At 41.4% G+C, this 26,071-nt stretch overlaps 1 protein-coding gene and 1 pseudogene across 1 annotated transcript in view; one reads left to right on the forward strand and one right to left on the reverse strand.

Moving 5' to 3' along the window:
* The window catches only part of LOC121280566 (voltage-dependent L-type calcium channel subunit alpha-1D-like), a 676,393-nt gene that overhangs the window by 427,333 nt on the left and 222,989 nt on the right, over positions 1 to 26,071 (forward strand). Inside the window, exons 30-31 of the mRNA XM_041192702.1 lie at positions 15,403 to 15,432; positions 17,040 to 17,123. Of these exons, the coding sequence (XP_041048636.1) occupies positions 15,403 to 15,432; positions 17,040 to 17,123 (114 nt within the window). The remainder of the gene's footprint in view (positions 1 to 15,402; positions 15,433 to 17,039; positions 17,124 to 26,071) is intronic.
* On the reverse strand, positions 13,523 to 14,949 carry LOC121279715 (annotated as a pseudogene).

The raw sequence follows: 26,071 nt of genomic DNA on the forward strand, positions 1-26,071 counted from the left end.
TTACAATAGTGAGCATTATGCACAAGTGATTAGCACCCGTGCCCATGCTGTGCACTTACATCTTCTTAACGCTTGGCCTAAATAGCCAAGTGGTTATGGTGCTGGGTTTGTAACTCCAAGATCAAGAGTTCAAATCTCACAATGGCAAACTATGAAACAATGTAACTTCATCTGAAACAGATGGAAACGAGTTTGTACTCGAAAGAGTTACATCTTCTTAACGCTTGGCCTAAATAGCCAAGTGGTTATGGTACTGGGTTTGTAACCCCAAGATCAAGAGTTCAAATCTCACAATGGCAAACTATGAAACAATGTAACTTCATCTGAAACAGATGGAAACGGGTTTGTACTCGAAAGAGTTACATCTTCTTAACCTGCCTAATGTTGCCACTATGTCTTGGTGCTCCCCAGACATCCACAGCAGAGGTAGAGGCATCCTGCTGACTGCTACGCCCTGTCTGTGATAACCTTGTGACGTCCTCCAGAGGCCCAGAACCTGGAGGGCCCCAGTTTGCTTTCCGGTCCTGCTGTGTGGTAGTGGCACTCTCCTTGGCCTGTGGAGTTGAAGCTGCTGGTGTCCCACGAAGAGGGGATACACCTGGGTCAGACACTCCGGGAGTCACCTGGGTGAATGGCCTCGGGGTGCGCACCTGCTGATCCTCCTCCCTATGGGTGCCTGAGGGCTCCTGGTGGACTCCTTGAGGAGAAGGAGTAGCTAGAGTGAGATCAAGCTGCCCCACACCCCTCTTGTGTACACACTACTGGAGGCCAACAATGGCATCAACGATGGAGTTCAGCCCATGCAGCAGCACGGGAGTGATGTACTGGACCAAGGTCTCCACGACGGCCACCATCGTACCAGTGTTGACCTCAGTGCAATGGCATGCTGGCACTATCACTTCGCCCTGACTTCTCCATCGTGCGTTGCAATCTGAGAAGTACAGCGGACATCCCTTCTTGATGTTCCCGACCTTGCCTTTGGAGCTCCAGCAACCGAGATATGACCGAGTCTAGAGACCCATCATATGACTCAGACTCAGCAGATTTCTGGCCTCCAGCAGTCCTCCGAGTGCTGGAGACCTGGGCACTCTGCCCGCTATGGATCAGACAGTGCGATGCACTCACAAATTGTGATTCTAAGGGTACTCTAAAGCTAGGTCCCACCGAAGTGTCTCTGTGCTGCTAGAGGGTGTGAGTGAACACTGTGATGGGTCTTCAGTGAAGGTGCCTTCAAATTCCTCTTCAGAGGTTTCTTCAGGGCTTGAGTGAGGTCCTGGGTCGTTGACTCTGTCGACTGTTTCCCAGATGTGCCTGCGAAAGCAAGGAGAGATAATTAGTGCAAGGCCATGGCCTGTGAAACAGGTCACATTATTCACAGCATGGTTGCCTGATAGATGGTGTACTGCTGGATCCTCACTTGGTAGAGAACCGCCGACCTCACCATCAGCACAGGAGCAGTCTAAATACTCACCGGCAAGCTGGATGGCTGTATTTTCAAAGTCCGTGAGGACCTGGATTTCAGGGCATTCCTCCATTCCTCCTGTGTGCCAGCTTGTCCTGCATGAATAGAGATGGACAGAGTGTAAACAGGATGCCTGCTAGGCCAGATGATAAGTATGCCTGACATGTGTGGGTGGTGAGTCCCGCGGACAGGATGAGGACAATGAAGATGTGTATGAGAGAATGAATGGTGATGTCCCTTGAACCGGAAGTGAGTGAGATCCCTGTGGATGTTTAATGCATTTGTGAGTGTGAGTTGAGTGTGATGAGAAGAGTGACTTACCCTGGCGGATCAGGGGAGATCATTCATCCTTTTCGGCATTGGGTGGCTGTCCTCTTTTGAAGGACGTTGGCACTGACCATTGCTGCTATCGCCTCCCAAGCCCGATTGGTGCTGTTGTTGCCCAGAGTGCGGGTAGAGGACATCACGACGGGTCTCCACTGCGTCCAAAAGGTGCTCGAGGGATGCATCATTCAACCAGACGACTGCAGTCTCCTTGCCTTTCAGGGCCATGTCTTCAGTGGAACAGTACTGGGCTGGCAGCACTGAGAGTTGAGTATGCGGCTGCATTTTACGTATGGCGCCCGGCATGATGAAGCAGTAAGGTGGTGATGTGGCGGGTGAATGAGAGCCCACCTGCCATTGATACGGCGTGTTTCCTGGGAATGCAGAATTAATGAGGCGGGATTGGGACAATATGGCGTGAAAAATTGCCATTGCAGCCGGCAGGTAAAACATCCTTTTTCCCACCCCCACTGCATTTGGTGCAAATCTGGGACATTTCCGTCCGTAGTAACCGCGATCTGTACCTTTCAGGAATTACAGCACTGGCTCCCCACATAGCACAACCTTTATCAACTGACAACTTGTTCTTATGCATGAAAAATGGCCTTATATCTAAATCCAGTATCTGTGTTGGCTACCCATTTGCGATATAGTTGTACACCCTTGCCAATACAGGGCCCCCATGAGTTGTTCCACCAATGTCAATGGCTATGACTGGAAATTCATTTATATATGAAAAGAAAAAGACATCTTCCCTGTTGATCTGTACCTCTGATGGGATGGTTATGTAAACATCCCATTGGCATTACGATGATCTTCTGATGATCTGTATTTAATGTTGTACATATATGCAGACAAAATCAAAGCCGACCTCTGCAACTGAGCTGCTGCTAAAGTGGGTACTGGAGACTTTGTATTCAAAATAGCTGTCAGTGGCTTATGATGAGTTTCAATCGTGAAACTATGACCGTACAAGTATTTATGACATCTCCTTACGCCAAAAACCAAAGACAATGCTTCACATTCTACCAGAGCATAATTTCGCTCGCTGGCACTGAGAGTGCGTAAGGCAAATGCAGTTGGTCTCACCTCACCATTATCCAACATATGAGAGATCACAGCATGTATTCCATATGGAGAGGCATCACATGCCAGCTTAATCTTTTTTGGCACATTGTATCGTCTACCCGTTGACTTTTATACAAACTGAATGCTTTGTCACACTCCTTTGTCCAATTCCATGGAACACCATTTCTTGAGAGTTCATTTAATGGATGCAATAAGGTTGCCAAATTTGGTATGAATTTATCGTAATAATTCACTAGTCCCAAAAAGGATCTGAGCTCAGAAATATTTTGAGGGCATGGCGGATTTCTTAATGCTTGAACCTTACACACAGAGTCTTGAAACATTTCACGTCTGTGTGTCATCGCCTGAACTCTTATGCTTTTCCAAACATTTGAGCACCTTATTCAGTCTGGCATCATGGGTCTGCCTGTTTGGAGCTGAAATAAATATGTCATCCAAATAGCACACTACTCCCTGAATTCCTTGCCAAATTGGGCTCGTCACCCCTTGGAAAATTCTGACGGCTGAAGAAACACCAAATGGCAGCCTAAGAAACTAAAATAGACCCATGTGAGTACTAATAGTCAAATATGACTTATACTCATCATCTAACTCAAGTTACAAATAGGCATTTGTCAGATCTAATTTTGAAAAAATTTATCCTCCAGACAACATTGTGAACAAAAACAGAAAATGCTGGAAAAACTCAGCAGGTCTAGCAGCATCTGTGGAGAGAGAAACAGATAACATTTCAGGTCTGCATGACCCTTCTTCAGAGGGGCCATTGTGAACAGACTGTCCACATTTGGCAAAGTATTAGGTGGATTACTTTCTAGTACATGATTTACAGTTACCTTAAAATCACCACATATCCTTACACCACCTGACTTTGGTACTATGGGAGTAGCCAATTATCCTGTTCTACTTTAGAGATAACATTCTTAGTCTTAAATCTTTTCAGTTCTTGCTCTCTCTCAGAACATAGGATATAGGATGAGGCCTGCAATAAACTGCTCTTTTATTCCCCTGAACACGTACGTTGGCCTTATATCCTTGAATCGGTTTGCTGGTTTCACTAAACACCTGAGGGTACTTGGCAATCATGTTGTCTTGCATTGTGAATTTCACTTTGACACTAAAAAGCTTGTTCCAATTTATGTTAAGTGCTGCCAACCAATTTTTCTTCCTAACAAGGCTGGTTTTCCAGCCTTCACCACAATGATGGGCAATTTTGCACATTGTTCATTGTATGTGACTAGAACTGACACATTTTCAATTATGGGAATTTTCTCTACTCCATAATTTCATTACTCTTTTCACTATTTCTTCAGCTGATGTTGAATCAACTTTTCATAGGCCAGAATCCACCCCTCCCCCCCCCCCCCCCCCCGACTAGTTGGGGGGGAAGTTCAGGACCGGGCTCCTGGAGGGGTGCCTCCGGTTGGCGCCCCCAATTGGGGGATTGCGGCCATTTTACGTGGGCGGGCCACTTAAGACCTGTCCAGCGTGACGTCCACAAGGATGCGCTAAGCTCTCCCTGTGCGAGAGAGGGCGGATGCGCGCAAAAGAGTGCACTCATCTCCCTGAGGCTAAGTGCTGCCTCAGGGAGATCGGCTGCACATTAAAAAATGTTAAGAACAGAAAAAAAAAATCCCTGATGTGTCCCCTCATGTGACATTGAGACATGTCCATCACTTTCAGTTTCACTTTTATTAAAAATTTATAAACATACATGAAACCTCATCCCGCCTGTGGATGAGGTTTCATGCTTTTTCCAAAGCCCACCAGGGCTCCCAGCCTGCCCGCCACCTTAAGGTTGGATGGGCAGGTCCACTGATTACATTAGTCACTTTGTCAATGGCCTCAATAAGCCATTGACAGGTCGGTGGGCACACAGCTGATTTGGCTGAGCCCCCGCTGACCTGACCTGAAAATTGAAATGAGGCGGGGTGACGTCAGGAGTTCCGCCTGATATCATCCCGCATCATTTTATGCATCGGCGAGCGGGCCCCGACCCCTGCTCACCGACTGGGAAATCCTGACCATTGTATAGTGATTGAGGAATCATGCTAAATGATGCACCCATGTGGACCTCCATGTTTATTGGAGCTCCATCCAATGGCACTTGCACTACAATGCCTTGTGGATTTCCATTGGACATCCTTGTGCTTCGGATTGTCTGGATCTCAACTGACCACTCATTGACCTGCTGCTGATCAACAACCATAAGCAGTGATTGCTATTTCCTCCAGCCAACATTTTCTCCTTTTATCTGCTTCTGATATGCCTTGGCAAGATGATCCTTCTTCTTGCAGCTGTAGCACTCTGCCTTCACAAATGGACAATTCTTTGTCCAGTGTTGGCAAGAGCACTGGTAACAGGACCTTGTACCACCGCTACTGCTAACAGCTGTTGTTGGTGCCTTCTGCTTACTCAGCTGCAGCTTATTCAGCAGATGACTGATGGTTTTTAACTCTGATTTGGGACTGTAATGCTGCTTAAGCTTACACAAAGTTTCTGACAACAGCATGTCTTTTGGCTTAGCAGAGGTGAGCAAATTCTCGAGCATTTCTTACACTTCTCGGCTTGCTTCCACCAAAAATATCATCCTTTTCCTTTGCCCTACCGCCTGATGAATAGCAGGATTATCATGATCATTGAGGACATTCTTAGCAGTGGAAAACATCTTTAGCTGCTCCACATATGCACCGAAAGACTCTCGGTCACAGCTGTACTCTCCTAGTTGCCCAGTTCAAAGGTTAGTACACCCACATATACAAACAGGCTTTTCTCAAGGATCAGATTTTTAAAGTTATTTCTCACTGAAAAAAGACTGGCTGGTATTTGTTTGGCTAGAGAATCTGTAACCCCTATCCTCAGTGACAGACTGTGATATCTTATCAGGACAAAAAAAGACTATGAGCCACTTGGGGCAGGATTTTACCGTCGGTGAGCAGGGACGGGGCCCGCACGCCGACACATAAAATGACATGGGATGATATTGGGCGGAACCTCCGACGTCATCCTGCCCCATTTAAATTTTCGGCAAGGTGGGGTGCAGCAAAATCAGCTGCGGGCCCGTCGACCTGTCAATGGCCACTTGAGGCCACTGACAGGATCAGTTAAGCAATTAAGGGACTTGCCCATCCAACCTTAAGGCTGGTGGGCAGGCCAGGATCCCCGGTGGCAACAAGAACAAACATGAAACCTCATCCACCGGTGGGATGAGGTTCCATGAAGGGTTTTAAAAATTATAATAAAGTTGTTATGGAAATTATGAACATGTCCCAACTCATGACATTGTCACATGAGGGGACATGTAAGGGAATTTTTTTTCTCTATTTTTAATACTTTTAAAAGTCGAGGCGATCTCCCTGAGACTGCACTTAGCCTCAGGGAGATGAGTGCGCTCTTTCATGCACATCCGTGAAAGAGCGCACTCTCAATTTTAGGGCCTCCCCCCCCCGCCTGCACATGGAGCACATAGCGCTTTCTTGCAAACGTCACGCTGGGCGGGCCTTAATTGGCCCATCCAAGTAAAAATGGTGGTGCGGCCCCAATCTCTGCCAGCGATCAGGTCCACGCCCAGCCGCGATTGGGTCAGCTTTGCCCGCATGACGAATGGAAAACTCAGCCCATAGAGTTTAAGTACCCAACTGAACTAGTAACTTCTGGTTTTGGTTTATATACATATCAATGTATTATGAACATATTACAAACACAACTTTGTTATGCATTGCAGGAACAGCAAGACAACAGTGATGAAGGAGACACAGCTCCATCATTTGAGGCAGAATTTTACGGTCAGCATGCGGAGGCACGCCAGACACACCCGAAAATAAAATGACACGCGATGAAGTTGGGCATGTGATATCTCGCATGATATTTCATTTGGCAGGCGCATGCTGGAGTCGGCTGCACACCCGTTGATAATTGAAAGGCCTATTAAGGCCATTAACAAGCTTATTAAAATCAAATTTATGCTGCCTGTCCAACCTCACTAAAGCAAATAAACATTATATAAAAACTTTATTTTGGAATTAAAAACATGTCACATCTCATGTGACAGAGCCACATGAGGAGACATGTTATTTTAAAATTTTATAGTCTTAATTAAATTTTTTAAAAGCACTTCAATCTCCCTGAAGCAGCTCCGTGCCTCAGGGTGATTGAAGTGCTCTTTCATGTGCATGCGCGAATTACACGCCAGGCCCGCTCTCCCTCCTCCCCCCGCCCACACAGGTAGCACTGAGTGCTGCCACTTGTGATCCACGCAGGGCGGGCCTTAATTGGCCTGCCTGCATGAAATCGCGGTGCAGAGCTGACTGCGGGCGGCAGTCGGCTTCCCAACTGCCCTTGCCTGCTCCTTCCGAGCCCACCCGAAGAGACAAAAATGCTGGCCTTGTTTTCACACTTGCAGGCACCAACCAGATACTGATTTGTGCATAAGTTAGAGGATAGCACAGAGGCAGGGTCTATATGTAGCGTGACCTTGGGCTTGAGCGGCCTGCAGTCAAGCCAGGAGAAAAGGGTAGCTCAGGTGCCAGGTCGCTGGGAAGTGGGATGGAGTGGGGGGGTGGGGGGTGGTGGTGGGCGTTGTCACCCAAGAATTCTGCCGCAGAGGGCTCCTGAGCACTTCAATGTGGCATCGTAACAAAGAAGGTTCATGAGCACAACTTCCATACAATTAAAGCCATGCTGTCACACGAAATGTATAAATCAAATGATTCCGCATGGCACACAAGTCAACCAATCACTGTTGTAAATTCCCTTGGTGCCTGTCTTCCATCTGCCTTTGCCTGTCCTTGTGTTCCTACACAGTGCTAACCAAGTGAGTATAGCAATGACTGGTGGAAGTTGTCTGACTTTCAGTGGAGAAGACTGCAGATCGTCTGCAAGGCCCAGTTGCACACTGTACCATCTTGGCATGGGTGGGTAGCAGTCTGGGCTTGCTGGCAAACAGACAACAGCAAAAGTTTGGGAAGACTAATGCTGTCATCCTGAGAGAGGACAGTAGGTTTGTGCTCCATGAAGCCATAGCCACTCCCCCAGGGTGGTGCCTCAGAAATTGTAGTAACCTGTAGGAGGATAGATTGCTGGACTGCTGGGACATCCTGCAAGCTCCTTTGTGGACTGCAATCCACAGCAATGATGGCAGAAGTGTGAACTTGAATGGCAGTAAGCTGATGTTGGATGAGAGGAGTCTGAGCTTGCACGGCAGCAAGCTGATCTTGCAGGAGGACTTCAGTCTGAGCTTCCACTACAGCATTCAGACTTCTGGAGGAATCTGTACAAAGACACATGCCAAGTTGGTGCCAGATTACTCCGTGCTACTTGACATTGACAGCAGGCTTTCTGACAGGCTTTCCAACACACCAAGCATTGTCTATTTTGTTTGGTGCTCCTTCTCCTCCCAACTGTTCTTGTATACCTGTTCCTGAGCTGTTCATCATAAAGTTGGTGGCAAGACCAAGACCAATTTCAGCACTCCCTCTGTTGAGTACTGCAGGGCTTCTCCAAAGCAACACAGAAATTGAAAAAAGCAAAATACTGCAGATGCTGGAAATCTGAAACAAGAACAGAATATGCTGGAAAATCTCAGCATCTGTGGAGAGAAAAACAGAGCTAACATTTTGAGTCCATATGACTCTTCTTCAGAGCTAAAGAGAAGTAAAAATATGATGAAACTTATACTAGTGGTACCACAACCATTAACACCCCTTTGCCTTTTTGTTCATGACATCTTTGTCAATCTCTCCTTTGCCCCCACCTATCGCTGGCCTTCTATCCAGCTTCACCTGCTTTAACCCCCTTAAACAGTGTAAATTTCATCACATTTTTACTTCTCTTTAGCTCTAAGAAGAGTCATATGGACTCGAAATGTTAACTCTGTTTTTCTCTCCACCGATACTATTAGACCAGAAATTGAAAACTTTGTTTCACCACTGCAATTGGCTGCTGTATCACATTTCATGTAACAGCATGACTTTCATTGTATGGATGCTATGCCTGTGTGAATGTGTCATGCTCCTGAGTCTTTGACTTTGTCACCCAGTAACCTCTAATTTGCCATGGTGGCTCATATAGATGGCACAGTCACTGAATGCACACTACATATCTGCTCTCAGGATACCGGTCATTGACCTGCATAATCCTCTCCATATAGTCACACAACCACTGGATATTAGGGAGTGGAATCTACTTCAGTTACTGTATAGAGCATAGCTGACATAAGTGCTTCTTGCAATGATGGGAATATCTCGTGCATTGCTGCTGGTGCATTGGCTGCATCATGTTGCTGCCACTGATGCCACCTTCTCCTCAGAATCATCTGAAGTGGCTATGTGCTCTGCACCTTGTTCCTCCATGAGGTCCAGACCTCATTGCTGTAGTGCAGAGCGCAGCAGACCAAAACCATTCTGGAGATCTAGGTTGGTGCGTACTGAAGGGTACCTCCAGATCTGTCGAGACACCTGAAGCGCATCTTCAGCATGCTGATGGCTTGGTCAATGACATATCAGGTTGTCATATGGCTTTCATTGTATGAATCCTGGGCTTAATTGTTTGGGTCCTCATGGGTTTCTTTAGCAACATTTTAAGTAGGTTATCCGAGCAGCAAACTGGTAAGTCAGCTTTGAGGTGTGAAGTGATCAGAGAGGGTGGACTGCCCCAGGATGAAGGCATCATTGCAGCTGCCTGGGGATCTTGTGCACATCTACATAAATACTTCTTAGTGGTTGAACACCAGCTGTACATTGATGGACTGGAAGCCCTTATGATTGATCTGTGTGATCTGGGACGCTTCAATTGCCATATGTGCTTTGCCTTGCACCTGTGGGAAGTCAGCCAGAGCCACAAACTCAAGCCCCTCCTCATTCTGACCGCCATCAGTACAGGCAAAGCTGACATAATTACTGGCCTTGGCAAACAAACCACTGGTCACCTGACTTATACATTTGCATGCCTCTGTCTGAGAGATCATACAAATTTTTCCAGGAAAGCTTTGGAAAGAACCAGAGGGAAAGAAGTTAAGGACATTGGTGATTTTGAAAGAAAGTCCTGGAAACCCATGGACACATAGTTAGATTGCAAAATTAATATATTGAAATTGACAGTTTATCTCTCCCAAAGAGGTTGGTAGTATGCAGCCCAATGCCCTGTAGCTAGACGTGGGTTGGACCCGCCTTCCCAATCTGCTGTCAACTTCCCTGGTTTTACCGCACCTCCCTAATCTCCCTCCCCCACTCCCCAACCCCACTATCTCAACCACCAACCCCACCCCCTCCCACACACACACACACACAACCCCTCTAATCCCAGACCACCTGCATCCACATTAAAATTCAGCCCAATGGTACAGGAAAGGCACATGATTGGTAAAATTTGGTTTATAGTTTCATGCTGGTGCTGCATGCTGTTGTTGAATTTGATACATGTTAAAACATGGTGAACAATATAAAGAGAGAGGAATGAGTATGTATGTAAGTGCTTTATCACATACAACTCAAAATTACTCATGAAAACAAAGTTGAGAATCCTGGAATGCTACATCACACCTATTTTGACTTATGGAAGCGAGTGTTGGATGATCAATGAAGCAATGCAGAGAAGAATTAAGGCTGCAGAGTTGTGGTTTTTTGAGACAAATAAAGAAGATATCTTGGATAAGTCATGCTATCAATAAAGAGGTGCTAGTAAAATATGTGGCCAAAAGAATTCTGTTGACCAAGATCAGGAGAAGACAGTTGAAATTTCTTGGGCACATGTTAAGAAATCATGATTTAGAAAGTCTGATGCTGATGGCAAAGATTGATGGTAAAAGAGATTAAAGTAGACAAAGAACAACTTTTCTAAAGAGCCTCACAAACTGGATGAATGTGCCACCAACAAAGATGATCCACGCCTCCAGAGCAAGATTAACATTGAGGACCATGAGGCATGGTACCTGAAGAGAGAAAGATCATGTACATCAGGATATTCACACACAACAAATACCTTTTTGAAGTGCATCACTGTTATTATGTAGGCAAATACAAAACTGAATTTTCATTCTTTCCATTTGTTAGAACTGGGTCTGTAGTGCCCTGAAAATTAGGCTGATTACCTATTGTCCCATTGCCATCATTGCTGTGCCATGGCAATACCCGATGGAGCCTACTGCTGGGTGGCTGGAGCAGCCATTCCCCATGAAGTAGAATGTATCTCTATCTGCCTAATGTAGACCCACTTAAAATTTAACTTGGGTCCAATTATTGCCATGTTTGACTTGATCTGGGGTGCACTCTGTAAGCTCCAACCAACGTCAGGGGCCGGCTCAGCTGAAGGAGACCTGAAAGGTAAATATGTTTTCAGTTTTGTGGGGGCTGGGTTGAACAGGAGATTCCCTCTTGGGCCTAGAACCTCAGCCTGGCCTGTTGCCACTCAAGCATCCACCTTCCTCCCTTCAAAAACCTGCCTTTCCCTAGGCCAGAGACTGGTTGGGCCATCCAATATTGTGACAGTCTGGAGCTGGTGGCTGCCCTGTGGAGATATGTTTTGGGTTGGAGTCCAATGCATATGATGCCCAATTCTGAATAGTGGATTGGACCTTCTAGGAGAACTACTATGCGGCCAGCACTGACATAAGACACATTTCAGTAACTAACAGCTCCTTGAAAGATAGAAAATAACAGTCTGTCATATATATATGCTAAATATATTCTGGGGGAAAGTCCACCCTACAACAGCCATGTTACACAAGGCAAAGCCCTACAAGCAACAGGGAGATGAAAGACCAGTAAATTGGTTTTACTGATGATGCTGGTTTGCAGAAAAATGTTGGACAGTACACCAGAACACCTCACTGCCCTTTGTCAAATAGTGTAAAAGCTCTTTAATATCTCCAGTACAAACAGGTCACCGTGAAATGTCTTATCCAAAGGATTGCATCTCAGCAGTGCAACAGTTCCTCAGTTCTGTGTTGAAGTGTCAGTGTAAATTAAGTGTATATGATAAAAGCGAAGCATTCTTGTCTATTATATATAACATTATTGACCACTTTTTGTCAAGATAATCATGGGGTTAAAACAGGTTAATTCATAGAGGGCTGTGAGCAGGAGGGAGCTGATTCGGGACCAACAACTGTCTTCGGGGCTGCTATGGAGCAAGGAGGAGCATTCTTCAAGTATGTTTTTAAAAAACGTAACGTTTTGGTGAAGCCACCAGCTTCTGGATGAATGTACCACCAAAAAAGATGATCCATGTCTCCAGAGCAAGATTAACATTGAGGTCCATGGTCGCCAACGCCCTCTTAGGGCATGGTACCTGAAAAGAGAAAGATGATGTACATCAGGATATTCAGACACAACAAATTCCTTTTTGAAGTGCATCACTGTTGTCCTGTAGGCAAATACAAAGCTGTTATATAGGCTGCTGATTAGAACATGTGTAGACATCATCCTACTGCATTCAGGACAGCCCAGTTTCGGGAAGAGTGCCTCAAACCGGTGTTAGGCCCCCTAATTGTTTCAGGCATGGGCTCTTGTTACTATACCAAAATGCCTTTACTGATTTGGAATGTGTGCTTTCATATAACCTGAAATATTAGATGCTTAAGTGCCTCTTATGCACCTATAAAACATGCGCAGCATCGATGAATCTCTAGGCCATTGTGTCTATTCTATTCAAAAACATTCATTTTGTGTTTTTATATATATTTGATTAGTAGTTCATCTGGAGTTTATTTAAATTTCCTTTGACCTGATCAAATTTTGAAAAACATTTCTTAACTTCCAATTGAGTAATCAGTGTGAGTGATACACAGGCCAGAGAGACTCACTGCATGATCAATAGTGGATCTCCATGTAAGGATTAGCGCTTTGAGCCCATGTGCCTCAATCAGCTCATATTGAAATTTAATATATAGATATGAAAGGCTGTTATTTTCTGTCTTGTGTCAGTGCTTCTGTTCATTTATCCATTTATTGTTCACAAGTGCAACCTGTCAATTTATAGCTTAAACTTCAGTCTTGTAATGTGTTGATTCTATTGCAAGCTGGAGTTGAGGAAGATTACGCAAGGGGACATAAACCAGAATACAGTGTCATGAATTCTCCATTTAATCTCTAATTTTATGATAATTTACATAGACATTAGGCGAATAGAGATACATTCTGCTTCATGGGAATGGAAATACTCTACAGGACTAAGCAGAGACGTGAACCCAAGAAAAATATCTTGAATAAAACCCTAAAAATGTAGCGGTGCATTCGTTCTTCAGTGGGGCTTGAATCCTTAGCCTTTACCAAAAGGATGAGAGTGCAGCCAACACTTAGCAGTTTGGTGTGAGTGGATTATCTAGGTTGATAACATTATTTGCAGTACTGAGGGACTAATATTGGCAGTGTCATCCTTAGCATAAGGTATTAAATATATGCCTGCCTGTATATTCTAATGTGTCAGCGGTGATGAAAGATCCCATGGCTCAATTTGAAGAGGGTGGGGATGTCTCATGGTGCCCTATCACAATATTCTTTTCTCAACTAACACCACCAAAAGCAGATCACATGTTCATTCATTTCATTGTTAGTGGGATCTTGCAAATTAAAGATGGTTTCTATGTTTGTATAACAACAATTCATTGCAGTTCAAAGTAATTAATTAAAAAAAATTATAACAATCATGGTACATTTAATCAAAGAGACCAAAGCCCATGTCACCATCAGACTCTTCAGATTCCTCCTGTTTCTTCTCTTTTTCTCTTTAGCAGCACCGGGTGCAGCAGTGGAAACAGCTGCTGCAGCAGCTGGGGCACCACCACCAGCACCAACATTGCAGATCAATGTCAATATTAGCCAATGCCTTGACAAACAGACTGGGTCAGAAAAGTTCAATAGTTACACCAGTTGTCTTCATCAGGGCACTGAGTTTGCCTTTAGTCATGGTGCCCTCGTCATCCAGGATGAGTGCGCTGGAGATGCAGGCATATACAGATACTTCCACCTCCGAGGTGGAGGTTATGGCGCTGGATTTCTGCGGGTCCTATGGTGCTAGTCGCCTGGAGAATCTCAGCCTTAGCTTTGATCAGAAGGACTAAGCACTTCTGAACTGGGCAAGTGCTCTGAGAGTAATGCAATTGTGAATTTACTGACTGATCCAAGTGATGTCTCCTTTTGGTGCTTAAAAGTACTCAGTGACATGGAAGTTGACTGCAGCGATTGCTTTCACTTCCACTGAGATTGCAGTCCAGATGTTGCTTTGTGGCTGTAGATCTGGTTCTGAGAGCTGACAAAGACCTGAGACTGTATCCTTGTAGCGATGTAGCCTTTTTACACCTGGGGATCTCCAGGTGGGTGATAATTAACAGTACGCAAGCTGCATCAGGTAGTACTGAGCTCTGAAAGTCTGCCTGCTATGACTTCAAATCTGCTGGCCATGATCTCCTGCTTTTGTTGCTTATCCTCCAAAGTATTTAGCACTTAAAGACGTCACATACATGGGTTGCAGAATTAACAAACATTTTCATCAAAACTCCTGCTCAGCTCATCACTAGTTCTCTTATGACTCACAGTGGCGTTTTAATGCCAGCTTAAATAGAAGTTGAAATGATGTGGAAGAAAATAAATCATGTTGTATCTTCACATTAATTGCTGCTTAAAAAGCAACAACAGCAAAAAAAAATGCTAATGATAGGCCTGTGCATTAATTTGCATTAGAGATATTTACTTACAGGAACAAGAGTAAAAGGTAACACTTGATCTATTAATTGTAAATTACCAAACACTATTCTTTAATGCACAATTAGTTTAAGTACTAATGCAGAGCAAATTAAAACTTCTTTTGGTGGAAACTCGCATTGGGCAATGGTGCAAAATGAGCAGTATCGGATAAGTTACCCAGCACCTGATATTTAATTCCTTTGATTTCAAGGGAACCGAATATCAGGTGCTGTGGATTATGGTTGGCCAATCCAATACTGCGTGTTGTGCACCACCACCCAAGCCTTGTGTTTCTTGGCCTCCATTCATTATCCATCAACACAGGGAGAAAGAAAATTATCTATTCACTTAGCAAGTAACTTTGCCATACCTTTTTAAAATTAAACTGTTGTACTTCATGCTTGCTGCCACTTTTCTAGCCACTAAACTAAAAGCAAAATAAAGATAATCAACCTTTGAGCTACTTACTCTTCAAGCGTTGCCAAATCTATACTACCCAAGCAAACAGTCAACAAAAGCAGATCTTTCCAATGTTGGACATGATAATTTAATTTACTGTTTCAATTTCCGCCAGGCTATTAATTGTCCTGATACATATTGCATTGTCAGGTTAAAATGCCACAAGATACGAATATGCATTGGTTCCTTGTGACTACTTTTTTTTTCTGCTGCAGGGATTCTTATAGTGTAGCTTGTACTTTTGCAATTGTCACCCTACTATAATTGATTTATAATTATTTTAAATTTGTACTAGACTATTGTCAAAGGAAGATTTTTATGTGCAAATTCTTGAATCCACAAAATGTTGCATTTCTGTGATTTACTAAGTTTTTAACTAACACTTTGTATTAGGTATGTGTGGCAAAAAAGGAGAGATGGCTAGTAAGTGATTTTTATCTGACTGCTTGCAATGCTTTCAATTCTGTTTGTCAGATACTAATTATGCATGTTTTTTGGGGAATTTAGTTGGTGTGACTTGTCCATATTTACCTCCCTATCCTTTCCCTTACAACCTGAATTTCAATCAGCTATCTAGTTGCTGCAATTGGTGTGGAACTTTTCTTCTTCTCTTTAATGGGTTGATATTTGGCCAAAACATCAGGTTATCTGATGTCATTAAAAACCTTTTTAATGCTTTTTTTAACTTCAAAAAATTGCAATGAAAAATTTGTATTCATACCTTTGATTTACATGCATATTTTTGAATATAAACTGAGAATTATCATACTTCAGATTACCTGATTCTAAGCAGTGTTCTTGGGTTAGTGTCATATAAAGGATAGTTTTGTAGGAACAGAACACTTATTAATAGTGTTTTTTTTGCTATAACTTCAGTTAAATATATATCAAATACAAACAGATATAAGAAAGGCTACATATTCTATAAAATATTAAGATGTAAATATTTCACAGCAATAATAAAAGTCTTAGTTATTCTGTTCCAAGTATGTCCCCTTTACAAAATTCTTAACCAAACATTTTTTTTAGTTTTAATTTAATGGACAAATTATTGGTTTTAAATTTTCTGATTTGCCACTTTTGTAATTGGACTGTTATGGGTCCACTTAGATTGTTTTGGAAATAATTCATTAAATAAAACTATGAATTGATATTATAGGTTCTAGTCTTGATAACTTGTTTAGGATATCTAAGTGGATTTTAATCAAGGAAGCTTCAAGTCTTAAAAACAGTAAGTGCTGGAAATACTCAGCAGGTCTGACAACATCTGTGGAGGGAGAAACAGCATTAATGTTTCAAGTGAAATACGACCCTTAAAGTTTCTAGTCATGTTTGATTAATTGAATCCTAGAATATTTAGTTGTTATTTTGGTACATAAATAATAGTTCATTTTATAATTCAACATAAGTATGTTTATGAATAAAGGACAAGTGGAAACATGGATACTGTTGAATGAAAACAATATTTATGCTTTCACAGTAATGAAAAATACAGCCAAATTTATCTGTAGTTGTGTTGTAACTTTTGATAAATGTAAATGCGATAGATCACCAAAGGGAAAATACATTCAAGACTCAGTAGGAATCATTGCTGATTTAAACATATGTAACATCTTTTGTTATATTCTATCAAAATTAAAACTTAAGCCTTATCTGTGGAAAGTTGAACATTCTTCAGCTATAGTCTTAACCTTTCGTGATACACCAGTTATCTAAATAAACCAAAGGGATTTTCTGTCATACACCTTGTTACACAATTTCTTTTATTTCAGTATACTAGTCCTAGCAGAACTTGTATTATCGCTTAAAATTAATCATATTTCAATTGAAATAATTTTTAAACAGTAGAACAGCATGATCAGCTAGTTAAATTAATTTCCCATTAAATTGCTAATAATTATTATTTAAAAGTCTGAGTTGGCAAATTTATTGTTTAGGCTTTGCGTTAAATTCTCCACAGTTAACTAAAAATGTGTTCATTGTTTAACATGTGTTAATATAAACGTTTGCCCCCTACCTACTTTGTGTAGGGCTATTTTAGTGACTCCTGGAACGTGTTTGACTTCCTCATCGTTATTGGCAGCATTATAGACGTCGTACTCGGTGAACTTGATGTGAGTACTGTACTTTCCCAGAAACCATTACTCCATCCTTTTAGTGCTTCACTAAAGTTATTGCTGGACAAGTCACATACAGTTGTACCTATTTTTAGGGTATAAAATAAGAACCTTCAAAACCTTATTTCTCTCACTTTATCACTTTCCTTTTCTAGAATGCAGAGGAGGCGAATTCCACCAAAAAAACTAGCATAGCTGTGAAAGCATCTGTCTTATGAAATATTTTTTGGTCTTGATGTGTACAGTCCCACTTGTATGATTCTGTACTAACTCAGACTACGATGCAATTTCATTTTGAAACTAATCAGGTTAGTTTAACTGCAATGGTTTCTTTGAACCATAAAATAAGAACTCAAATACGCTGGACTATGCTTCGCTATGGTCAGGTGCATCGGCTGCCTGAACTTCTGAAACATTAAGCATCGAAAAGGACGCTGTTCCCTTTAAGGATCTATTTAGGTTGTATTGGAAATAATCTATTAAATAAAATTATAAACTGATATTGTAACTTCTAGTCTTCATAAATTATTTAGAATATTTAAGTGGATTTTAATCAAACAGTTACATACTACTGTTTCTATTTGATGAATATAATTAAAACAAAATACAAAATTTCAAAGAAATAATTGAAGCCTGGAATATTTAGGTAATTTAAGTTGGTCCATTCATTGCAGTTAACTTTAGAATGTGGCATAGGTTAGTTTACAAGAAAAGGGCAAATGGAAACATGGACACCACTGATTGAGTGAAAAATACTCATGCTTTCACAATGATGCAAAATATAGCCAGGTTTATCTGGGTTGGAACTGTATTTGTGTTGTAACTCTGGACTCTCTTGTTACTCTTTTCTATTGTCTTTTCTCATCCCTTTCTGCTCCTATTGAATGTTTACATTCACAGCACTATTTCGCTGATGCATGGAACACTTTTGATGCCTTAATTGTTGTTGGTAGCGTCGTTGATATTGCTATCACAGAAGTTAATGTAAGTAAAGGCTATCAGTAACAGCACCTCCAAATTAACCTTGTCCTATATCGGGGCATCTCGATATAGCAGTTCCAAGTCTGCAATTGCCTTATTTGTTAAAAAATGTCTTCAATTTAGCAGTGAGTTTTTAATGTTTGAACAAATATATTATACTTAAAGGAAAATTTAAAAGAATAACTCTTAATACTAAATAAATATTCAACATTCAGCTGTCTGATATCAAAAATATATATATTATAGTTCTCAGGGATCACAACTAACCAAAATATTTGATGCACTGTTCTTTTTACTCCAGGTTTGCAAACCTTTAATTGAAATTGCTAAACCAATTGCATTCAGGTGCAGCAGATGCCTGAGAGGTTCTATGATTGACAGTGCTATGTCCAACCAATAGCTGTATAGTTATAGCCCAATGAATTAAGACAGGGATATTATAATATCATTGCAGAATCATTTAAATAAACTACACTTTCATTTTGCTCCCCAGTCAGCTGTTTTAAAAGGCATTATTGTAGTATAAAGCATTTGCTGGAGCTTGGATAATTAACCAAAGACAGCATAGAAAACAAATGAAAACTTATTTTTCAAAACTATTTTGCCATTTATTATGGTTAAACTGCAGTGCAATGACGTGAGTGGTGAAATAATTATGCCAATTAGGTCAACAGACTTCTCTGTTAATACAATTTAATCCTGGCTGTAAAAAAAAGAGAAAAATGTGAAAATTTCATTGGTAAAAAAGTTTGTAGCACAGTGCCAGCTTCCCACAGCAATGTGAAGAAGGCTTTTTCTAATAATTCCTTAACTGATGGTGCTTGATAACTTCCAAGAATGGCAAATGAGTAGTTTCTAGTATCTTTTCAGCAATGAGAAAACCCAACTTTATTTTCTACACTGTCTAATGAAATAAATTAATTGTACTTTGCAATATTTATTTCACTTAAGACCATTTTGTATTCTTTTAAAACATTGTAAAGCATATTCTGAAACTAAAAGATGAACTTGTTTTTATTTTTGACATTTAATAATTGAAAACTCACTGCTAAAATCCTTGAATCGAGTTAGTTAAACCACTGTATTTTTTCCTACTTGTCCAGGTTGCCCATGTATTTGCCCATGCAGACTGACACTATGACATTAAATAAGCTCTGGCTGGTTCAGAATTATCATCAAAGTGCACTTCTTCACAAATGTCTGTTTTCCCTCACAAAAGCATAACATAAACAAGCGCTTTCTTGGCAGATTCTTTGTACCCTGTTAAAATTATAATCATGAATTTCCCCTTTATTTCAGGGAAAATTGGGCAAATATGTTTCAATAATGATATTTTCTTGTTTTAGATCATATCAGTTATATAAATTAATTAGTGTTTCCTCAATCATTAAATGCAATCCAAGACTGTTATTCTGTCTACAGCAATTTAAAATGTCACCCATTTAGATTTTACTTTATTCATCAGCATCTTAGTGACCATGCAAAGAGATCGTGATTGTTATTGTATATTAAGAAGATAAGGTGATCACGAGTTCATGTAACAATTAATAGACAAGAATGAAAAAAATAGGAAAACTGGAAAGCTGAATTAAAAACTGAGAATGCTGGAAATACACAGTAAGTCAGCAGCTGGAAATGGGAGATCTGTTAATATTTTGAATGTGACCTTTCATCAAAGCTGTTTATTTAATGAAACAATTAATTTTAATAAACTGCACAGTAAAATCCCTGTAATATTTTTAATCAAAAGCTACAATGGATTTTCTAATTCTCCTTCATTATGTTCATTGTGTTTTCTAGAATCTTGTTGAGGCAAGTATAAGAACTCTGGTTCATTACTGAGTACCATGCATTTTTGTTTGTATTTTTGGTGTAAACTTTTTACAATCTTTCTTTACATGGTGTTTCACTTAAATCACTTAAATTGTGGTCATCCAAATTTTCTTTTCTCATTTAGTAGGAAGATAATTGAAATCTGCAATCGGCCATTTATTAAAATAGAATTTGTATTATTTATCCACTATATACTTTCTTGTTTAAATGAGCCTGCAGGTTAAATAATGACAATAGGGAAGGAAACATACCCTTCATTAACTAATAGATTTTTATGGACTTGGTTAAACAGAACCTTTAAGAGACCTTTAAAATTCCTTAGAACTTCATAACAAACTATTTTCCATGAAACTTTGCATGTCAATACATTCAAACAAATCATGATTTTTATTTACAAAATGCAAAGATTGCTATTTTTGGACGCATAATACAAACCATTAACGACACAAGTATCAGTTTAGACATTTCAATATTTATTAGTGCTGATATATTTATGTTGAAGGTAAAATGTTTAGCACAAAGAAGAATAGTTTATTATTTGTAGAATAAATTTGTCAGTCGGTTGTTAGAATGAGTTTTAATGGCTAACATTGAGAAAGCGTTCATTTTCTAACATTTGTTACGGTTAGTGAAGAGATCAATATGAATGTAAAATGGTTTTCATGTTGACTATTTTCTTTTAAAAGTAAGACTAGCAAACAAAAATATATTCCAGTGTATTTAATTGCTTTCAATGTCTATGTTCTATTTTATTTTACATTGGAGGTAAAAATTTGGTTGACCATAATTCCAACAGATTTTTTGCACTGGCTTTTCTGCATGATCACTTGGACTGAGTGAAATAGACAAAATAATACTAGGAGTAAAACCACAATTATTAGTTTCATCACAACTCACTTTTTCAATCTGCTGTCTTAGCATAATCCAATATGAGTTCCATACTTATCATACTCCAATACGCAAGAGTTCCAGATGTTTAATATTTGAAACAATTGTCATTCAGTATTAGGAAATGTAAACCTTTGGGGAAAGCAGCACAATCACAGACTTGTTTTTGCCACTCCTATTCTGCCTTTTCACTCTGTGTAAATGTATGACCTGCAACTCTTCAAACATAACCATGAATCATGTCTTGAATGCAGGTGGCCATTGTATTGTAGGTAATTACTGAATGCTCTTTGGGTGATTATAATGATGTAATGTCAAAAAATACTTGTGACCTTTACAACCATAGACAAAGCAATTCTAATCACAGAGGAGTTTCTCATGTCAACAGTTAGCTACCATTTGGAGCTGTTCAGCAATTCCCCTCTCTGAAGACCCTCAACTTTCTTAGCATAGCTCATTCATTAGTCCCAGGTTCTAGTTCCATTGATGTTCTTGTATGTTCAAACTTCTTCTACATCCATTCCTTTGAAAGGTAATAATAGGTATGGTGGGAGTAAGAGCTAGATTGCTGTCTGTTAATACTTTACTGATAAATTTGTCCTATTAGTCCGAACTCTGATATGCAGCTGTAAGTGATTATTCCGTGTGAAAGTTCCAGATTATCAGATTGCCATAGTTATGGGCTGGATGTAGAAAGTTCTGTGATCTGTGAGGGAGTTTTCTCTGTTGTGAGGAAGATGGTGCAACAAAAAGATGTAAGGATTGCAATATGCAATTAATCTGTGTCTGTTCCTTTCAATGTAGGCAGTATGCAAACTGCTTATTACTATGATTGTAGCATGTAGCCAGTGTTACAATTGTGAAGTTTATGATTTAGGACTTCATCTTTTGATTTATAAGTTTATATTTTAGGATTGTAACTTTGGTCATGCTAAAAATTAGAGGGGAATCTCTTCTGTATTTTAGAGTATAAATTGCCTATGAAAAGAAAATAGTGTTTAGTCAATAGTGTTTTTTAGTTACAGTAAAAGTTTTAAAACATGAAATATTGACATGTCATTCTTTGAAATGTCAATTGGAACTGCGAATTTCTCTTTAAAAGTTATCAGCCTTTATCAGGATCGGAACATCAGTGCTAAGTGCTGAGTGGCTGCATGCCTGATCAAAGTGTGCAAAATTGTGAGAGGTTAGCGTCACTTAAAGCTATCCTGCGTTACTTAAAGCCAATCCGCCGACCTTAAAGGGGTGGTGCACCTTGACTGGAGCAACTACTGGAAGTTACTGGGGAAGAGTGTCCGAGCAGGAAGAACACTGAAAAATGACACGCCAGTGTGGAGAACATGCCCTAAAGTTTCCTGAATTAAGTATTTTAAGGGGGAAGATGACAGGTCCCTCGGCTTGGAGAGAAAACTCCTCCAATTTGTTTGTTGGAGCTGTAACCTCTGTGCAGTGGGTAGGCGATCCGCTTCCCATGTCGCCTGGGAAATATTTAATTATTTTTACAACTTAGAGGATGCCTCCATTTTGAGATGCCCTCACATTCTCAGAGAACCTGAGAGCATGTTCTCAACCCTAGTCTGCCATTTTACAGGCCTTGGTGCAAGAGGTGAACAGGAGGAGAGAGGTGTTATATCTACAGAGGACTAGAAGACCCTGCAGACAGACACTGTAAAGATTGTAGAAGCAGATAGCTATCATAATCAACAGTGTAGAGGACTTGGATGACCTCACAAGAGTTGTGAATCTTAGTAAATGCACCTTCAAACTTTATAGCCTTACAAATGAACCACTACCCTCTCATACTTCTCTATTCATCACATCCCTTTCACTCCCCTACAAAAAATCTCAATCAACCATGACTCATACCTCATATTCATAGTTTACCTTCACCCTCAGGCAGTTAGCACATCTCACAGCTTGCCCAGTGTAGTGATTGTAAGTAAAACTTTTTATGCTGTTTTGGGATCATGTGACTACAGATGATTCAGCCCTAAATGCAGGTAACCTTAGGGGCGGAGCTTTCTAGTTGTGGACCTGCTTCAAGCATGCACCTTCATCAGGAGCTCTGTAAATAAAGTTTACTGTTTTTAACAAGAAACCTGTCTGGTACACCAAGTTTATTACAATTAGCAATGAGGATAGATAGCTCTGACGCTGCACCTCAGCTCCTGAATGTGAGTATTTCACTTTATAAGGCAGAATTGACCCGTATGCGTCAGTACATAAGAGTGCCTAGGTTTCTACTTTGTGGCGAATGAAATAACCATGGAGGAGAAACAGAAAGTAATTCTTCTAAGTGTCTGCAGGAGCAAGGCATATAACCACATCTGTAGTCTGACGGCCCCGAACGCGCCCAATTCCAAATCTTTTAACGAGCTATTAGACTTTGTGAAGGCACCTTTTCAGCCTAAGCCATTGGTGACTATGCAAAGATTCAAGCTCAACTCCAGTGTAAGGGCCCTGGGAGAGTCAATCGCAATGTACATCGCAAAGTTAAAACAGTTGTCTGAGTACTGTGACTTCGGAGATATTCTCAATGACATGTTGCAAGATTGTTTGGTTTGCAGCATACACAATGATGTCATTCAGCGCCGTTTACTTGCAGAAGTTAATATTGACCTGAAGCAGCCATGGAAATAGCGCTAGCAATGGAGAATGCTGAGAGGGACTCGTAGGTTTTGCAGAGTGTGCAACATGGCGCTGTTCATCAGTTGGAGTGGGAACCTACAGCCGGGTGTGGCGCGAAAGCCAAGGAGTCAAACGTGAAGTGGGAAACAGTCTCTACCACTCAAAAAACAAAAAGGAGTACTGGAAGCATCTTGCTAGCAATTCAGAAATTAAATTGTTACCGATGTGAGGGTAACCATGTACTGGAAACATGCAGATTTAAAGGCCTAAATTTTCCCTGCATCAGGTGGGCTGGGCGGGAGCGGGTGGGGACAGTCACGGAGCCAACCGCTGCCCGCAATCGGCTCCGCACTGCCACTTTACTCAGGCGGGCCAATTAAGGCCCGCCAAGCGTAATACTCGAGCGGTAGCGTGCTACCTGTGCGGGCAACGGGAGGAGGGAGAATTGGGTCCAGCGCATTTTTGCGCATGCACATAAAAGAAAGAGTGCTTTAATCTCCCTGAGGCACAGAGCTGCTTCAGGGAGATTGAAGCACTTTTGAAAACAATAAATAAATGCAATAAAAATTTAAAGAAACATGTCCCCCCATGTGACTGTGTCACATTTTTCAGGAAACCTCATCCACGGACGGGATGAAGTTTTCTGAAACTTTTATAAAATAAATAAATAAATTTTCCAAACTTCACAAACATGTCCCAGCTCATGTGAGACTGTCACATGAGGGGACATGTTTAAATAAATGTTTACTTTATTTATTTAAAAGTTTTCTAATCCATACCTCAGGGAGATTGCTCCAACTCTCCCTTCTCCCCCCGCATGCACAGGTAGCGCTGAGCCCTACTAGCCACGCATTATGCTGGGCGGGCCTTAATTGGCCCGCCCGCATAAAATGGCAACGCGGGCGGCAATCGACTCCGCACCCACCTCCGCCCAGCCCACCTGCCATAGGAAAGATTCTCCCCATGGTTCCAAAAGGGCAATAGGATATGTCTCCAGAACCCTTTCTGCAGACGAGAAGGGTTACTCACAACTTGAAAAAGGCATATCTGTAAATTTTAGACTAAAGAAATTCCATCAGTATTTGCATGGTCGACACCATAGAGTCAGATCACAAGCCACTAATGGGTTTATTTAGTGAAGATAAAACAATTCTGCTGATAGCCTCTGCCAGAATTCAAAGATGGGCTTTGATTTTGTCAGCATATGAATACTTTTATGCACTGTCCAAGTATGCATATAGCAAAGGCAGAGGCCACAGTCATCTTCCTTTGCCAGATAGTATTATATATGCTCCAGTGCCTCAAGAAGTTGTACTTGTGTTGAATTTTCTGGACTCCTATCTTGCCTATGTGAGCAGATAAAGAATTGGTCAAACCAGGATCCAATTTTATCAAGGGCAGGATTTCCTGTTGGTGAGTGGGAGGCGGGGCCTGCTCGCCGACGTGTAAAATGATGCGCGGTGACGTCGGGCAGAACTCCCAACGTCACCGCGCCCCATTTAAATTTTCAGGTAGGCGGGAGCTCAGCAAAATCAGCTGTGTGCCTGCCGACCTGTCAGTGGCCAACTGATGCCATTGACAGAGTCATTAAAGTAATTAATGGACCTGCCCATCCAACCTTAAGGTTGGCAGGCAGGCCAGGAGTCCTGGCGGGCATTAGAAGAAGCATGAAACCTCGTCCACAAATGGGTTGAGGTTTCATGGAGGTTTTAGAAAACGCAATTAAAGCTTTTAAAAAAGTTATGGACATGTCCCAGCTCATGTGACAGTGTCACATGAGGGGACATGTCAGGGAATTTTTTTTTCTATTTCTAATATTTTTGACAGTAGAGCCGATCCCCCTGAGGCAGCACAGCTTCAAGGAGATGAGTGCACTCTTTCGTGCGCATTCTCAGCTCAGGAAATTCCCCCAGCCCCCCACCCCCCCGCCCGCACAGGGAGTGCATTGTGCTTCCGTGCGGACGTCACGCTGGGCGGGCCTTAATTGTCCCGCCCACATAAAATGGCAGCCTGCTCCCGACTGGGGGTGCCAATCGGAGGCACGCCTCTGCGTACCCGCACTTCAACTTCCCGCCCCAACGGGGGGGAAATCCTGCCCCAAGAGTCTGAGATATTGCAAGGATGGTCAAATGCACAAATCTCTTAACAGTTAAACCATTCTATGCCCATAAAACTGAATTAAGTTGTCAAGGTGGTATCTTGTGGGGAGCAAGAGTCGTCGTCCTTCGCAAGGAAGAGAATCACTTTTGACAGAATTTCACAATGCACATCCAGGCATTTCAAAAATGAAGATGCATGTGTGAAGCTATATTTGGTGGCCAGGTATAGACAGTGATAGAGAAAAAAATGGTTTAACACTGTCTCCAGTGTCAGCAACAACAGACGTTGCATGTTTCAGCTCCAGTGCATCCATGGGAATGGCCTGGTCGACGCTGGGTGAGACTACGTATAGACTATTTTTAGGTACCATGTTTTTATTGTTCATTGATGTGCATTCTAAGTGGAAGGATGTGTATGAAGTTAGATCACTGACATTGTGTGCAACTATTGAAAAACTGTGCCAATGTTTTACTGTACATGACCCACTGGAAGTCATTGTTTCAGATAATGACACT

Source organism: Carcharodon carcharias, chromosome 7 (assembly GCF_017639515.1).
Source record: "Carcharodon carcharias isolate sCarCar2 chromosome 7, sCarCar2.pri, whole genome shotgun sequence".
Taxonomy (NCBI): domain Eukaryota; kingdom Metazoa; phylum Chordata; class Chondrichthyes; order Lamniformes; family Lamnidae; genus Carcharodon; species Carcharodon carcharias.